At 36.8% G+C, this 18,856-nt stretch overlaps 1 protein-coding gene across 2 annotated transcripts in view; it reads right to left on the reverse strand.

Annotated features, from left to right (window-relative positions):
- Positions 1 to 8,280: 8,280 nt before the first annotated feature.
- Positions 8,281 to 18,856, reverse strand: part of LOC145987711 (puratrophin-1-like) — a 984,553-nt gene continuing 973,977 nt past the window's right edge. For both annotated transcript variants that reach the window (XM_083122282.1, XM_083122283.1), the window contains exons 25-26: positions 13,952 to 14,221; positions 8,281 to 9,412 (exon numbers count right to left, since the gene is read on the reverse strand). In XM_083122282.1, the coding sequence (XP_082978408.1) occupies positions 13,977 to 14,221 (245 nt within the window). In that variant the 3' untranslated portion in view covers positions 8,281 to 9,412; positions 13,952 to 13,976. The remainder of the gene's footprint in view (positions 9,413 to 13,951; positions 14,222 to 18,856) is intronic.

Here is an 18,856-nt window from a genome sequence, read left to right on the forward strand (position 1 = left end):
ACCCGGATGAATACTGGCCAGCTATGAACGTCCAATCAACGGATAACGCAGTTCTTCTTCACACAATATAACCGGCAATTTATACAATACATCATTCAATGATAAATCAACCAAGGTTTGACCTTTCAACTTTAACTTATCATTATTCACGCCTCGTAACGTTAGTGAAGTACAATGTGTTCGCCGATGTGGAAACAATTGTTTGAAAGACTTGTTATTAAACAGAGTAACCGTAGATCCAGTATGTACTTCACATTTTACAATTCGTTTATCAATACACAAATCAACTACGCACGGTTCTGCCGACACAAGAACATTAGTGCCATCTATAGCTTGTGCTCTTGGCTTGAAACTAACACTCCTTGCTTTTGAACGAGTGAGTGTTGCATCTTCCACTTGTGAATTGTCTGTGCTTGATGAAATAGTGCAAGTATTATCTTCTGGCGGATGAGAATCACTAACCTCAACGTGCAATAAAGACAAACCATGAAATTCGTTATGTATATTTTGTTCAACAATAGCGTCTAAAGGTTTAATATTAGACATAGATATTTGATCACTTGTAATTGTCTTAGTCGCAACTCCACCATTATTTTTCCTAAACTTGCATTTTACATGCCAATGACCTTTCTTTTTGCAAAATGAACATATCGAATATTTTGCTGGACAATGTCCAAGATCATGCCCTTTGGAGCATCTATCACATTCTTTAGTGCTTTTATAACTTCTATTCTGAGGATTAACAAAGTTCTTTTTGTGTGCTTGCGAGGACTGGAAACATGGTTTAAATTTCTGTGTCCCAGCAAATGCAACTACATTAGAACTACATTCATTTTCACGATGTGCAAACATTTTTGTTTCCCGTTCAATTAATTCCATTTGAAGCACAATATCTTGACATTTTGCTGGAGTCAATGTAGGTTCAGATAGTAATTTCTTTCTAATGGCCTCAGACCGAACGCCTCCAATTATTTCCTCTACAATGGCTTCCTGTAAGTACTGGCCAAAACTACATTTTAGTGCTTGTTCCTTAACACGTACCATAAATCGTGTTGCATTGCCTGAACTTGAAACGTTCCACATATTTGTTTATTTTCTGGCAATAATGTTTAAGCAGGTTGTCCTTGAGGATCGAATACATTTGACGATCGACTGGTTCAGGTGCAAGTATAGTCTTCAACACTTTGAAAGCTTCAGATCCTATAACTGCAATCAGTATGGGTACCTTCCTGACTTCATTAACATCATGAGCCAAGCAAGACTGTTCAAACCTCGTTAAATAATCTTCTATTTTTTCCGAATCTGGCCGGAACTCAGAGAATAAATTCAAACCGAACATATTCATAATTGTGTTCAACTAAATATCACAATATCGTAAACACAATCCGTATCACACTGATTTGAATTTGCCTTGTACAATTATTGTAATTAATACACAAACCGTGTAATCTTGGTTCTTACTGTAGCAATTGATCAAGCCGACACAATTTCTCCTTGCATAAACCTATGCTGGAATGATGATCGTCGTGTACTCTTCGTGACGTCTTCATCCATACTTCTTCTTACGAAGGATTACCAAGAGTATCCTGTACGACTGCGCCATAGATGTAAGCCTCTTTGTTGTTGTGTGTGTGATTTCTTATCTATACATATACAAGACATACAAACACGTAGGTTCAAATTAACAACATAACTTTAATGCCTGAAAGCCATTCACATACATCTTACACACTGTTACTATAACAACCAATCAATAACATGCTATAGAATACAAATTCTTCTTCTTCCTCTTATCATGCGTCTATCAGAAACATTGTCTCTTTGAGTTTGATCCCTCCATTTTTCCATAGCTCTGCTGATATGTCATCTATTCCTGGAGCTTTATTGTTTCTTTGGGCTTTTAAGACTTTTTCAAATTCTTTCCTTGTAGGTGGTTTCACTGGTTCTTCAATTTTCCTCACAATTCTTTTTCTGCTAGTTTCTTTGTGGGCATTCACCGACTGTATTGAATTTAGTACTCTAGGGAAATTCTCTTTCCGTCTATGTTTGATTGTTTCCTTATCTCCCAGAAGTAGCCCATCCTTATCTTTACAGCAGTTTGTTCTGGTTATAAATCCTTCTTTGATTGATCTTACTTCTTTATATGCCATACATGTACTGTTGGACGTAAGTTGTTCTCCAATATTAATCATTTTCTCTGTTATATACTTCCTTTTCTTTTTCCGGCATATTATTCCATCTATCTAGTTCTTGCTTTTACCTTCTTGTAGGATGACTCAAATATGCATGGTATGCTTTATTTCTCAATTCAACGATTTCTTTGCAATCTTCATCAAACCATTATTTTTTGTTCTTCTTAATGCCTGTTCCAAGAACTTCCTTAGCTACTGCCTTGACATTATTCTTCATTGACTGCCATTTATCCTCTGTCTTCTGTAGGGTGATCTTCTTTGCTCTGTAGTTTGCTTAATAATGTTGATCTGAATTGTTTATTAGTCTCTTCATCTTGACCTTTACCAATGCTGTTTTTCAGCTTTGGGAACACCATATGCTCTAGCTTTCATTATAGGGCATCTTAGGGTGGCTTTAACTAATAAATTGTCTGAGCCACAAATGGCACCTCTGTATGTTCTTACATCTATTATGTTTGATGCCCATCTTTTTCTATTAGTATATGATCCATTTGATTCAGTGTTGATCCATCTGGTGACATCCACGTCTTTGTCATTCAATAATGAGCCCGACCCTGTGGCCGAGTGGTTAGCACATTGCACTGTGACGCCAAGGGTCCTGGGTTTGAATCCCGGTCGGGCTTGGTTGTTTGTGAATGTCCATTCATCAATTTCATCACTCATCCCCATCTTCGCAAATTAGCCAAGAGGCACAAAACGCAAAGTAAAATAAACTCAATCAATCAATCAGTCATCCAATAATGAAACAGATAATGCCTGGTATGACTGAATAAGTAGCAAAGTAGCATAGTAAAGTAATTTTGATTAGACAAACATTTTCTTAACTTACATTCTGAAGTTATGAAGTCTGCTTCATCTTGGTTTTTTGAGACATCTGTCTCATTCTCAATCTCACATTGATTTTTAAAAATGATCGTAGTTTTGTATTGATACCATCTGATTTACTGCTGATTGAAGTTCCTCCCTTCATCAAACATTTATTTTTAATTTGAACATTATTCAAAACTAAAAATAAATATCTGATGAAGGGAGTGTGTGTTTATTATGTGCTTGTAAGAATCATAAACTGCAAGTGAAAAAATGCTGTACCTAGATCTTTTCTGTACCATGGCAAGAAAAGAATTGAATTCTCCTTGGAATGAATTGGGTGTTTCCTGTTATTACAGTTTCTCCGATACCAACAGGTGACAGAAAGATAGACAAGTCGTCATGTGAAAACCAGAGGAAAGTAACTCAAAAAATGTGGTTCTCAGTTTTGCTTCACTTATCTCTAAAGAGCTCTATTTCGAGTCGGATCGACATATTTCTATCTCCGATCCTTAGCAGAAAAATAGTGTCATGTATCTAGAATTTACAGATTTTTTTTAGACACAACATATTCGTAAGAATATATTATTTCCTCTCTCTCTTGTAATTGTTTTTAAAATTGGAGTTATGTCCCTCTGGTTCTCACATGGTGAAGTGATTATTGCATAAGGGTTAGGCTTACTATATTTTTTTGGGTCCAACCCAGGACATATTCGCGATCAACTCATTACTGCTGAATTTCAGTTAAAGCCTTAACATTTTATTGGAACATTAAATTATATATTGTACAAGAAAAAATATTGGTAACACTATAGTATAGGGGTGACGGATTTCTTCAAATTTACAGGAGAAAGTACTTACGGAAATCATTTTCTATAGCATTGTGGAAGTTCATGAATGTAGTTTTGATCCATTTTAATGCGAATACATGTTGTTTTCTGCGAAAATCTCTGTCCGACACGCTGTTTCTGCTGCCACCATTTGCTTTCTGCACGAGAGCACAATGTTCCGTGTGTTAGATGATGTAACCCCATAGTCAGTGTATCAAACTCCCCATGTTTTCACTAGAACATGATGTGCCGAGTATATTTAATTTTTTAAAAAATTGTTTTAACTATGCTTGCCTAACCTAACCTAACCTTACGGCAAATGGTTTTTGGGGCTAACGTGAATGGTTTGTGGGGCTAACGTCAATGGTTTGTGAGGTAAAAAAAAGGTAAAGTGTTCCCCTGTGCATAGCACCACGCCATGAAGGCGTATAGGGGGTGTGGGGGTAACGCCCCACACTTTCTTGATCCGGTCGTGAGTGGGGGTGATGTGATCAGCATCACGCCCCTGACCGCCTTTACCCCCCAGGGTTTCCCCCAGGTACCCATGTTATTCGACGCTGGGTGGGCGCCGGGGCCGCTTCCATCGTTAGAAAAGTTCCCGGATTTGAACCAGCCGGGGATCGAACCCGGGACCTTTAGCATGGTAGTCAGACGCGTTACCGACTGAGCCACCGCGGCCACCGTGGTTTGTGAGGTATTAGCATAATTTCAAATCCGGGCATGAAAGTAGGTATTTTCCGGTGAACGAGGTTGCAACACTGCATAAATCGACAAAACACTTGCACAACGAGCGATGAACCAGTACACTGTCGCCATAATGTGTGTTACAGAATCGAAATAACAAGTAACAGTAAGTACTTGTAAATGTAAGAAATAGACATTATCTTAGTTAGAAATGCATTATTTCACCTTAGGAAATGTTCCGCATTCCAAAATAGTATGTTAGCAATGTAAAAAAGTGCGAAATATTTGATTTATAGGTGTCACCCCCATACTATAGTAGTACCAAAATATTAACATTATTTTCTAAAATCAATCAATTAATTTTCAAATGTTTAATTGAATAATACATTTTCTGATGTTTAGGAAGTCTCTGTTCTAGGTAGCATTATATGTTAGTTGACTCAATTGTACTTTTCACTAGTCATGACTTTTTTCAGAAATGGCTTGTTTGTTTTAATAACATCATAAAATTCACAACATGAAAGTTCTGAATTAATTTGAACATTCAGCAGTTGTTTAAGAGTAGATACTAGAAGTCGACCGCTTTCTGCAGACCAAATATTCCCCATAATTGAAAATATGCAAACTCAACCATTGTAGAAATGTTGGTACATGAAATATCAGTCTTTTGAAACACCTTAAAAATTGCTTGCCACATCTCTTCGATAGTATCTGGTACTTTTTCAGAACGTGAACCACAACCTACCTTTTGGTTTTGAATTACCTTGTTCAACAATGTACGTTCATCAAATAGGTCATCAATATTTACGGCATCTTTTACAATTGCATTAATAACTTGTGCACTCTCTTGTAAATCAGAAAAGGTATAATCGATCGTTCCTGCCGGTCACAAATTTTGGTCGTGAATATTCTATACCGGTAGCTATTTTCATGTTCAGATTCTCAAAACCCCGGACATTTTGCAATCCCGGACATCACCCTGGACAACACTAAAAAAAACAGGACTGTCCGGGCTAATCCCGGATGTATGGTAAGCCTAATAAGGGTACCTTTTTCAGCTGATTAGTATGCCAAAACTAGAGTTCATATCTACAGTAGTTATAATGAGTGAATTTTAAATGCAAATACTTTATTTTACTGTAAGACCTCTCTCCACCATTTTGTTTCTGTTAATATGTTTGTTCTCATATTTTGCGACAGATGCAAATAGCTATTGAGCTGACATGTTTATAATTTTAAATATCAACCAATCAAGATATTTTTGTAATATTAAGCATGGGATATAAACCAAATTGTTGGCATTCCTGAACTGCAGATTTTATGCTTCAGCAGCACAAACATTTCATGTGTCATCTTAGAATGCACTAATCGATTTAGTTCATTTCCTTTAAGTCCTGCTGAACATTGTGTTTTCCCAAAAGGAATTCTAAAAAGTTTTCTTTCTTCCCCTACATGTACCTTTTAGTTTGTTCACAGAAACTTCTTGATTTAATTATTGGAAATGTACGATTCCACATCAGATCAGGCAAGGGTTGAACCTCGATCTCTTGAATTTGGAGCATTTGTGGTGGGTGGGTGTGGTTTCAATTTTTATTAAACTCCTGCCTTTACAAGATTTTGAAAAAAATAATAATAATAATAATAATAATAATTTCCAATTTTGGGGGATATTAAAAATCACTGTATTTTCAAATACATATCTCAACAAATCAGACTAGGAAAATCTGATCATTATTTTGGAACCCTTTTTGACCAAGTGTTCGATGTGTTTTATGTTCAAAGTTAAACAGCTAAAAATAATCCCGGAATCAATGATGCTCACTTGCATATATTCTAGTTTTCTATGTCTTCTGTATCCTATTAAAATTTGGTGATGTTTTTCCACATCAGCAAGAAAATGTATTTTGAAATTTACATATGAGGTCTGACAAATAAATTTGCGAACTTATCCTAGAAAATATGCTACATATCTTATTACTGAATAGCACTGTGGTCACCTTCAAAGTACTCCCTTTGGGAAGCTATACACCGATGCCAGCACCTACGTCTTCCTTTCAAAACTTGTGTGATCTCCGGGTAAAGATAGAAGTCATTGGGGGCAAGGTCAAGTGAGTATGGTGGGTGGTCTACCAAAGTTATTTGTTTCCTGGTCTATAACTCCTGTATAGACAATGATGTGTGTGCAGGTGCGTTGTCGTGATGCACGAGCCATGAGTTGTTGGTGAAAAGTTCCAGTCGTTTGAATCTCACTTTTTCACGTCTTCAGTTCAAATTTTCTGCACAGTTTCCCTATCAATGTTTACTTGGTCTGCTATGGATCTCATGGTTAGTCGCTGATTTGCACGCACAATTTGACGAATTTTGGCAATGTTTTCATTTGTTCGACTCGTTACCGGCTGCCCCACCCTTTCTTCATCAGTCACTTGTTCCCTCCCATAGAAAACCGTTTAATCCATTTGTACAGCGCTGTTTTGCCATGAGGTCTTTCTTTCCCAGGCGTTGTCACTTCACCCCTTTTGCAAATGTTCCTTTTCCATCCTGAAAATAGCATGCTGACTAACACTGGTAGTATTGGATGTTTTTGTGACAAATAAACATTTCACATGATTTTTTTCGCATGACTTTAAAGGATTTCCTTTACAATGTAATTTAAAATAACACGCAGGCAAAACACTTGTTCGGATCTCACTCGGTGAGGATGCCATGATAACCAGCTGACAAATGTAAGCTGCTTAACCTTGCTTCGACCTGCAATCACCTCTGAGATTCGGGTCAATGATCGCATGTATATTTTTTTTAGCTTAGACTTCCAACAAAATAATCATGCTGAATACTCTTTATTTCAACAAGTTTTTAAGTATCTAATATTTGTAACTCATTTCTATGCACTGCATACGCTGTAACGTGCTTTCATTAAGGAACAACATTTTTGTGCTCAAGCCTCAGGAACTTTCTGTTCAAAGGCACGCTACCATCCTGTATTCATTATCCGATTCCGTTCACTTTATTGTCTTTATATATCGTGCTAATTTTAATTACTATTTATTTTACATGATTATATTCTGCAGAAAACCTCGCATTGCGACATGTTGAATTTCCTTCCCTTGCATTTTAATCTGTTGAAATTATTTCCCTTGTTTGTCTTTTTTTCTAGTGCAGACAGTGAAAGTATGAAAGCTGCATGTTTGCAATGCTGTTACATCATCACTGTCAACATAGCTTGAGCCAGAGTCTAGTTTCACATTTCTAGCTTTGTGTGTTCCCAAGATACACATTTGAAAATACGATGTTTCACAAATGTAATATTTTAAATTTCTAAAAATCTGACAAATTTGATTTTTATCCAAATCTCTTGCAGGGGTTTTCATAAAAAAATAATATCAACGACTCGCACCACAAATAGTCAAAATCCAAGAGTTCAGTGCTTGCTTGATTTGACATTGCATGAATCTTCTGATGACATAGTACTGTTGCTTTGTAATCAAGAGGCCTCAGATTTGATTCCCAGTGGCGGGGCATGTTGCACAGTGGTTTGAATTCCACTTTAAACTGTAGTTCTAGTACCAATTAGTCTCTCTGAGCATAAAGTTGGTTTAAAGACCACTTTATGCTATGATAAGCTAATCAAGACTGAACCACTGACATCGAACCCAGTACCACTTGATTACAATATAGCCACATTACAGTTATGCCATCAGAGATGCACTTAATACACTTTTTGATAATATGGGCACAAATAATCATAAACTTCAATTCTTTTTAAATATAGGACTTTTTATTTAAGTATATAATCCATACATCAAGTGAAGTATTCTACACTCTTCAGTACTGGACAGCTTATGTTTCAACTTTTACAAACAACGTAATAAAGATTATAATATCAAAAAGAAATTTTTCGAAGTAACAGATACACAGATATAATAATAATAATGGTTAATATTTCTATACTTCTCTTTTTCCAAATGTTATCATTGATATTATTATTATACTCAGTTCTGGTCAAAATAACATGGGAAAATAATGACTAAACATTAGATATAGATTCTTGAATAGTTCTAGTAGAGACTCTTTCAAGTATTTTTTTTTACAGAATTATTAGTGAATATATATTTTGTTTGCTTAGTAACCAATTAAAAATATACAAAAGAACTACAATTCTACCTGAGAGTATTGGACTGTTCATGTTTCTTTGAAATACAATTTATTATAAATGGCAGTTGCTTTACTCCTCATAATTTATTAATTAAGTTATAACTTTGTTTTCGTTCCTAGGAAAATACATATTTGTATTCACAAAACATTTTCCCCATAGTTTATTTACGTTTAGATATAAGTTTGTGAAAAAAAGTGTTCAGTTGTATTCTACTGAAAGATGGTAACCTTAGTTTAAAAATTTTGATCATCTTATAACAAAGTGATGTATCTACTGTATAAAGTTATGGTGCAGATACACTACTATAGTTTGTTTTTCTTTATATTTACAAAGCATGCAAAAATTGAAGTGCTTAGCCATAAACTAAGCTCTGATCTACATTTAAGTATATATTTTTTTTTTGTATGACAAACCTGAGCAAATTTTTTGGTTATCATCATACAACAGAAAAATGTCAAAGATTATACAGAGATGAACAGAAAAATAATAATAATAAATATCTTTTCTACATTAGACTTTACATGTATGTTTCTATATACAGTCATGATACTAGAACTCTTCCACGGGTATTCAGAATACGAGCAAAAAGGAGAAAAATGTTTCTGGAACAAAATAGAATATATTTTTTTAATGTAACTCTCTTTGCTCCGTATTTGTTTTGATTTAGCACTACTGGGTTGTTCATGTTCAGGGCATGCTAAGTTGAGGTGTAGAACTTGAAGCATAAAAAACAACAATGTAGGTACCTGAAAGGAATAAAGAAAAAGCTTGGTTATTTTTCTAGAATTTTCTTAATTACTCATGTATTACAACACTAAAACTGTTTCACTAAGTAGCTGAAGTCCACTCCTAAAGCCACGTGGTGTGGCAGAAGCGTGAGTAACTGAAAAAGTACATACATGCCTAAAATGGACTTCAGCTGCTTAGTGAAATGATGGCATGTGGAGCAAGTTATAAAAAAATGTAAAGTGCTCCCCTGTGCTTAGCACCAGGCCATGAAGGCGTATAGGGATGTGGGGGGGGGGGGGGGTAATGCCCTACACTTTCTTGATCCGGTCATGAGTGGGGGTGATGTGATCAGCATCATGCCCCTGACTGCCTTTACCCCCCAGGTACCCATGTCATTTGATGCTGGGTGGGTGCCGGGGTCGCTTCCAACGTTAGAAAAGTTCCCAGATTTGAACCAGCCAGGGATCGAACCCAGGACCTTTAGCATGGTAGTCAGATGCGTTACCGACTGAGCCACCGCAGTGTAAGTTATGTCTGAACTAAACTGCATTGCTGCAGTTGATACAGTTTTATTCTGGCATCAGTTTTTAAAGTAATTATAATAATTTCCCAATTTTTTTCTCACATTTTAAGTAAACTAATTGTGATACAGCACCATGAAGGTACATTGAGGGTGTGGATTTATGGTTTCCCACAAAAGTCATCTTGCACATAGTGGATTAGCATACAATGTTAATTGGACATTATCCATTGTCTAGTGCTTTAAACTGTACTTATTCTAACATTACGTTTCGAGAAAGCACTTTTCTCGTCTTCAGGTGAACAAATTTCTTGTTGCCGGTGGTGGGGATTGAACCTATGACAGACCTGTGATTTTACTACAAAACTCTTGCTCTATCCAACTACTCCACGGCACCCCAAGAATTCTGCACTAATTTTGCTCCATTTATGCTACTATTTCTATTATTTGAGGAGTGGTGATGATATTTTCTTGAATTCTACACTTGGATGACTTATAGGGTTTTGGGCCATTGCTATGAAGGCTGCTGCTTTGATTTTCCTTAGTTTCCAATTTGGTTCTTTGTGTACTACTCTTACGATGCTCTACTGAATTCTATGTGATTCATTCCAAGAATGTTAGGCTATTTTTGACCTATCTGTTTCACCTTTGCATGTGTTCATGTATCCTTTTCTGGATAGAGTATCCTGAATCTCCTGTGTAAGCTCGCCCACATTCAAATGGTATGTTGTATGGGGTTTGATAGTATTCTTATTAGTGTCTTCTTACTACTGAATGATATTCTGAGTTGAAATTTTAACCAATTTTACTTGTCTCTTCTCATAGCCTTTATTATCTTGCTCTGGATAGCTCTCTTAGTTATGGTTGGTGGATACGCATTGAGTTTCATTGTATACATGATCTGTTCTTGTCAGAGTGTTGCTAGTTTTGGGCAGATTCTTCTGGCCCTTAGTCTTAGGCAGTGGATTATGGGGGTGGTGTGATTTGTAGTTAGGTTATCTCCCAGTGTGTGTTGGCATTTGATGAAGGGTGATTGATTATGTTATTAGGCGTTGGACAAGTGTGTGAAGGGATGTTCCTGGTTTGTGTACTTTTTGGTAATCCAAATCGTGGTGGTTTACTGTAGTGCAGTATCTGAGCCTTTCTTATTGAGTCTGCTATGTTATTTCTGAACTAGTTTGTGGTGCTGGGCACTTTTTTTTTAAAAAAAAAAAAATATATATATCCTGGTTATGGGATCCTTGTTTAGCCTACAGTAGTTATCTGTGTCTCAAGCCAACTTATACTTTGACAAAATGCAATGAAAAACTGACTTAACAAATTTACTACTGTCTTGGTAATGTTACCATTAGTGGTGTGATTATGTCTTTTGGCTTCCTGCATTAGTTTCGCAAGTTTCTGTTGTTGTGTCTGTTTAACTTCAGCATTTGTGGATCTTGCTTCTTGTCTTATATAGTTGAAATCTACTACTGAAATCTTCCTTTCTATTTCCTGCTCTATTTCATGTATGTCTATGTGCAATTGTGACTTTATATGCCTCTGTTGGTTAATCCTATATCTGAGTAGGCACTGGCTAACTTTCAATGCTATTTCTTTCTTCACCCATAGCTATTGTACTGAGAAGTCTCTTAACCCTCAACCCTTTAGGAACTAGAGGAATGTAAGATGTTTCTCATGCTTAGCATGCCAGCCGCCATGGCGGAGTGGTTAGCACATCACGCTATGGCAACAGGGGTCCTGGGTTCGAATCCTAGCCTGGGCATGGATGTTCGCCAGTGTCCATTCATCAAATCATTACTCATCGCCATCTTCACAAATTAGCCAACAGTGGCTCAAAAAGTAAAGTAAATCAATCAACCATGCTTAGCTTAATTAATTTAAGTCTGCTCATAATATCTGATATCTAACTTTACACCAGGTCTATACTGGATATCTAGTAATTGAAGAATGAAAAGGCTAATTAAATATGTTTAGCATCAGAACCACCTTACATTCCTCGGTAAATTAGAAATAGCATAAACGGAGCAAAAATTATTATAATGTTCTGGGGGGCTGGATTTAATCACAGGTTTGATCCCTACCACCAGCAAAGCAAAAATACATCTGTTCACTTGAAGACGAGAGAAGTGCTCTCTTGAAACATAGTCTTAGAATAATTATATTTTAAAGCACTAGACATGCCAACTAATGTAGAACCATTGTCACTAACATTGAGATAATTATAACAAGAGAATGGGCATGTACCATTATGAGAGAATTGCCATTCTTATCATTAAAATACACCCTAAAATTGCATTTTCTTTTCTTGCATCCAAGCCAGGTAATGGTAAAAATGAAGAAAGGTAAGATACAAGGTTGAGTTTCAGGATGGAGTGCAAGTGCCAAATCTCTTCTGTAGTGCGTAATTTTAAAAATTTTCACTCATCACTCTCCAAAAAGTGCACCTTCTGTACTCAAAGATAAGTGACTCAATTTGCTGCTTTGAGCCATCTTAGAAAAACACAAGACTTCAAAAATGCAAGAAACCAGGTTCGAATCCCTCTCTTTTTGAGTGTTCCTTCATCATTTTTATAAGATCACTCATCCCCATTGCTGCGATTAACCAAAAGCAGCAGAAAAGTGGCCTAAAATAACCTAATTCAATCAAGAAAAATGCTCTCACGGCTCCTGAATTGACACATATTATATACCAACATGGAAGCAGTCTCCATCTCTAGGTGTTTATGCCAAGCTAAATATTCTGGAGATTCTGAACAGTGAAATCTCATGGTGAAAATGTGAACTAACTCAATAGTGAAAGAAGCAGATGCATAGTTAGTTATACACAGAACCAGAAAATATGAAGGACTGATATATCTGTCATACCCACGTAAAGGGTTAAAGGTTTCAGCATGATTTTCAACAAGTCTATAACAATGGCAATCTTCTCCTTCATTGTTCTTCATGCCTTGATTAATTAAAACTATACTTGCTTTGAGGGGGGAAAATTGACGAATGTACAAATTTCGGCTAAAAATGCAGGCTCGACCAGGATTCAAACCCACATGTCATAATGTGCCATTGCTGTACCAACCCAGCCTGATTTCTTACACACATGTAAAATGGCAGCATTGAAAAATCGGATGAAACCAGGCTGGCTTGTTAGCTCAGTTGGTAGATCTGGGGTTGAGTCTAGGTCAAGTCTGTATATTTCACTGAAATTTCCTCATAGAAAATATCTTGTTTAATTTCTAGTTTTCCTATTTTATACTGTTCCTTTCAACACTTTTCAGTTAACTACAGTGTGTTTTGAAAGCCCTGCAGGATTCTAAAAAGCTATAACTTAAAGTAATAGGTTTATTACAACGAAATATTGTTTCTTTACACAAAGGAAAATTTAAAATTTTGTTCTGCTCACACTGCTGAATGACGTGTGAGCAGATGTTCACGTGATTCCTAGATGGCGTCAATGTAGGTGCTATGGTTTAGAAAGTTAAAATCTTGTGTTTTGGTATAGAGAAGGTTCCAAATAACCTTTGGAAAAACACATCCAGAGATGGTGCAAAAAGTTTAAGGCTACAGGACGCATAGCAGATTTGCCACATAGAGCACTGTCAGAATGCAATTATAAGTTTTTAGAATTCTGCAGGACTTTTAAAACACACTGTATAACAATAAAAATAAAACTGATGAAGTGGATCCCTATGAATGTGTTAAAAGAGAAAGAGATATGGAACAGGTACAAGTCTATGAAATGCAACATCCAACCAATACCATGTACATTTGCCTCACTTTGTATTTCACTTCTTTATACAGCATTATTGTCCAAGGTGCAGTCTGACCAACATTGGACAAAAATACTGTGTAAAGACGTGAATCGTGACACTAGGGAGCAAAGAGTTGTACAATGAAGGAGAAAGACAGACTAAGGAATGAGGAGGAAGCCAAAGGTAAGACAAATATTTGGGGTGGAAAAAGAGGAATGATAAAAACTTATTGTATGTAGACTTCTATAGCAACCCAGACAAAGACTGGAAAGAATGAAGAACAATGTTACCTTGGGTATCTGCATTTATTTGCTCTTAGAGTTTCACCGACAATGGTTCCTCACTGTCCGTAGCCTTGGAGAGAGCACACAAAATGTCCTGCTTGCCCTCTGTTGGGACAATCTGCTTGTTGTCCATAGGGGAAAGTGGAGAACTTGGAGACAACGAAGAATCCAGGGAGATGGATGTCACCGAGCTGTTTGACCTTTCCACTTGCCAGTGCGACTGACTTCCATCCCCTTCTTCACAGCTGAGGGAAATGTCTGCTATGATTCCACTCTCTGCAAAGAAACAACAGAAAATATTTGAGTTATTTTTCTTCTAACGTCAATCAAAAAGCAGTCATTTCATAAAAATCTTACAAATTTATAACTGAAAAGACATATCCAAATTAACAAAACTTCAGTAAAGCATTCTGACTGAAATTTACCTTGTGAGTAACAAGACCAGCACAATTCTGGATGTGAACACCCTTGTCAAGGAGCTTCCTCAGGTTCAGCACTAACTATATATCATCTTTCCAGTTAGAGCTGTACAAACCAGCAGAGTACTTGATTGCAACATTAACTAGCCATTAATTTTGTTTAATGGTTACTGATGTTCATGGAAGAATGTTATTGATTGATTGAAATTAAAATTTTGTATGCATCAGCACTTAGGCTATTTTCACCTGTCATATTATATGAGGCCAAGCCCCTTACCCAGGGTAAAAACCCAGGCGGTACTAGATCACTCGACACATATATTCCTATGAGCAATACACAGGAGACCATACCTACAACCGTACAAAGGTAGCTTCCCCTATGGCTTAGTGTAACGTCAGTCATCACCTTGTGATCAAGGGGGCCCAGGTTCGATACCCTGTGGAGGCACAAAGTGGTTCGGATCCCACTTTAAACTGTAGGTCCACTCCGGATTTTCCTATCTGTGCATAAAGTGTACTTAAAAAGAAAATCTCAAATCAAACAACACTACAAGGGATTGTGCTGGCTGTAGGTTCAGACGCCAGAGCCTCGTTGGTCTCCAGGACTGCAGTTGCTGAGGTGAAGTACGTGGAAATGAGGTTAACATTTGGGAGTGTTCAGAAGAACATCATAACATACGTGTATACTAGTTATTAGTTATTACAGCCGAAATGTCTGCTTTCAAGAAAGTAAAAATCTGTAAAAACAGAAGACAGACCAGATAAGTTATATTATATGTGGGGGAAATGCATTCACCAAAAGACATACAGTTTTGTACAGTGCTGCCGTGAGCAGAAATTTTGATTCAGACTAAAGATGCATGATTTATTGGCTGAAAAATTTCATCACATGTGTCGAGCCAATTTGACTAATATCAAGACTAGACTGAAAGTCCTTGCTAATCAAAGCATGAGAAGAAACCCTTGAAACGGGCACTCACAGATGGACACATTGTATACATACATCAAGAATTGTGTTTCATGTGACAAACAAGCAGCATTCATGTCTCTCACAATGTACACCATACAGAGGAAACATTAAAGGAGGCTGGCACTTCCTATTGTGTCAATATAATTATTGCCAAAAAAATGTCTACTTGCCACAAAGGTCTAGTTCTACAGTTATCCGGAGAAAGCAAGAAAGTATTGCAATATCAGTTTCATGTATGCAAGATTACATACTTTGAAAACATTGTGGAGAATTGTTCTATACACAACGCTGTATCTATTTCTGAAACTTTAGTGTAGTTACATTTCTAGCTTAGGTGATTTAACAGTTGGGCTGAAAAGTTCGTAGGCTGACTCATAGATGGCGTTACTAGAATTAAATCCATATGATTTTTACTTAGTACTAACCTTCAAAAGAAACGTGTATAAATTTCACAGCTGCCAGATAATTAGTTCGTGAGATATAGCATTGTGAGTGAAGCAGCTTTTGTTATTGTGAAAAAATGGATAAAAAAGAATTTTGTGTGTTAATCAAGCATTGCTTTTTGGCGAAAAAAAAATACTGTTGAAGCCAAGGCTTGGCTTGATAAACATTATTCGGACTCTGCACCAGGAAAATCAACCGTTGAGAAGTGGTTTGCTAAATTTAAACGAGGCGAAATGAGCATCGAAGACGATGCACGCAGTGAACGCCCCAAAGAGGCTGTTACCAACGAAAACATCAAAAAAGTCCACAAAATAATTTGAAATGATCGTAAAGTGAAGTTGATCGAGATAGCTGAGACTTTAAAAATATCAAAGGAACGTGTTGGACATATTGTGCATGTATATTTGAACATGCGAAAGCTGTGTGCAAAATGGGTGCCGCGCGTGCTCACAATCGATCAAAAGCAACGTTTTGATGATTCGGAGCAATGCTTAGCGATATTCAACCGTAATAAACACGAATTTTTCCATCGATATATTACAATGGATGAAACATGGCTCCATAACTACACTCCAGAGTCCAATCGACAGTCAGCCGAGTGGACTGCACGTGATGAACCGAATCCAAAGCGTGGAAAGACGCAACAGTCGGCTGGCAAGGTTATGGCATCAGTATTCTGGGATGCACATGGTATTATATTCATCGATTACCTCAAAAAGGGCCAGACCATCAACAGCGATTATTACATAGCGTTGTTGGAGCGTTTAAACGATGAAATCACCAAAAAAAACGGCCCCATTTGAAGAAGAAAAAAGTGCTGTTTCATCAAGACAATGCACCGTGTCACAAATCAATGAAAACGATGGCAAAATTATATGAATTAGACTACGAATTGCTTCCCCATCCACCATATTCTCCAGATCTGGCCCCCAGTGACTTTTTCCTGTTTGCAGACCTTAAAAGAAAGAAATTTAGCACTGATGAAGAGGTAATCGCCGAAACTGAGGCCTATTTTGAGGCTAAAGAGAAATCGTACTATAAAAATGGCATCGAAAAATTGTATGACCGCTATAATCGTTGTATCGCCCTCGAAGGCAACTATATTGAATAATAAAATCGAATTTTGTCAAAAAAATATTTTTTACTATGTTAGCCTACGAACTTTTCAGCCCAACTGTTAAAATTGCAACTATCTAAAAGGTTCCAGGCAATCTTGCTAGGAAGTATGACTGCGTAATTCATGTAAAGCTCGTGAGATGATGATGGGGGGGTTTCTATACCTTTCGCATCTTCCTTTATATGTTTAGCAGCTCCATGAATAGGGTTCCTTAGCCAAAATGTGACCTAATCAGTGCTCAAAGTTAGGGGAGATGCTTGGGAATGTTATCCCCAATGCTAGCAAAATTTTCGCAAATCATCTTCCCAGTTACCTCATTCTATAGAAGCATCCCCTCAGCTAACTCCAAGTCTCGACCAAAAACACCCCCTCAGCTAACATCTTTCCATTTCAAGAGCTGCTTCTAATATGATTTACGCCCTCAGATAGTTTACAAGTAGCAAATCCTAAGTCAGATTACCTATCGTACCGTCAATGCTGAAATACATTAGGAGGAACCAAATTCTTGGTACAAGCTATAATGGAAACTTTTCTCGGTAGACTCTTATATTTCATTATCATCCTTCATGGTTTTGAAAGGAAGTAACTGAGGTTCAATCCTCAAATTTCTCGGATAAAATATGTACCAAACTTTTTACATGCCGATTTTCTTGCTTAACTACTTTCACCAATATTTCCAGGTTTATCTGATCTGAATTTGGTGTAGGCAAAGTAATAAGATTTATGATAACATTCTTCTGCAGTTCAGATCTCCCTTAATTTGATTGCGATGATTTTTCCACTCTTCTCTCAATTGCAGTCACACCCAATATCTTATCAATTCCCAGCTCAGGATTCTGAGTAAGTGTTTCCCTTGATCTTCACATTCTCTTGTATTTCCTTTCTTTGTCCAACGAAACACAATTCTTGATGTATATGATGTGTTCATCTGTGAGTGTCTGTTTCAAGGGTTTCTCGGCATTCTTTGATGAGCATGGACAACTTTCAGAAAACAAATGGGAGGATGAAGTATCTGCTTCTAGTCTTGATATTAGTCAAATTGGCTCGAAACATGCGATGAAATTTTTCAGCCGAAAATCATGCATCTTTATTCTCAATCAAAATTTCTGCTCACGGCAGCACTGTACAAAACTGTATGTCTTTTGGTGAATGCATTTCCCCCACATATAATATAACTTATCTGGTCTGTCTTCTGTTTTTACAGATTTTTACTTTCTTGAAAGCAGACATTTCGGCTGTAATAACTAATAACTAGTATACACGTATGTTATGATGTTCTTCTGAACACTCCCAAATGTTAACCTCATTTCCACGTACTTCACCTCAGCAACTGCAGTCCTGGAGACCAACGAGGCTCTGGCGTCTGAACCTACAGCCAGCACAATCCCTTGTAGTGTTGTTTGATTTGAGATTTTCTTTTTAAGTACACTTTATGCACAGATAGGAAAATCCGGAGTGAACCTACAGTTTAAAGTGGGATCCGAACCACTTTGTGCCTCCACAGGGTATCTAACATGGGTTCCCTCGATTACAAGGCGATGACCGCCGTTACACTAAGTCATAGGGGAGGCTACCTTTGTATGGTTGTATACATGGTCTCCTGTGTATTGCTCATAGGAATATATGTGCTCGCTCCAGTACCACCTCGGTTTTTACCCTGGGTAACATGATTTTTTATACATTGTAAGGGGCTTGGCCTCATATAATATGATGGGTGAAAATAGCCTGAGTGCTGATGTATACTAAATTTTAATTTCAATCTATCGATAACATTCTTCCATGAACATCGGTAACAATTAAACAAACTTAATGGCTACTTAATACTACAACAGCAAAAACAACTATTATTATTATTATTTATAATAATACTAATGTCAATTATTATGATTATTATTAAAAGTGATTGTATGTGTATAACAATAATATACTATTCAATAATCAATACCAGTTACAATACGTGT

Source organism: Lepisma saccharinum, chromosome 5, assembly GCF_977018435.1.
Source record: "Lepisma saccharinum chromosome 5, izLepSacc3.1, whole genome shotgun sequence".
NCBI lineage: Eukaryota > Metazoa > Arthropoda > Insecta > Zygentoma > Lepismatidae > Lepisma > Lepisma saccharinum.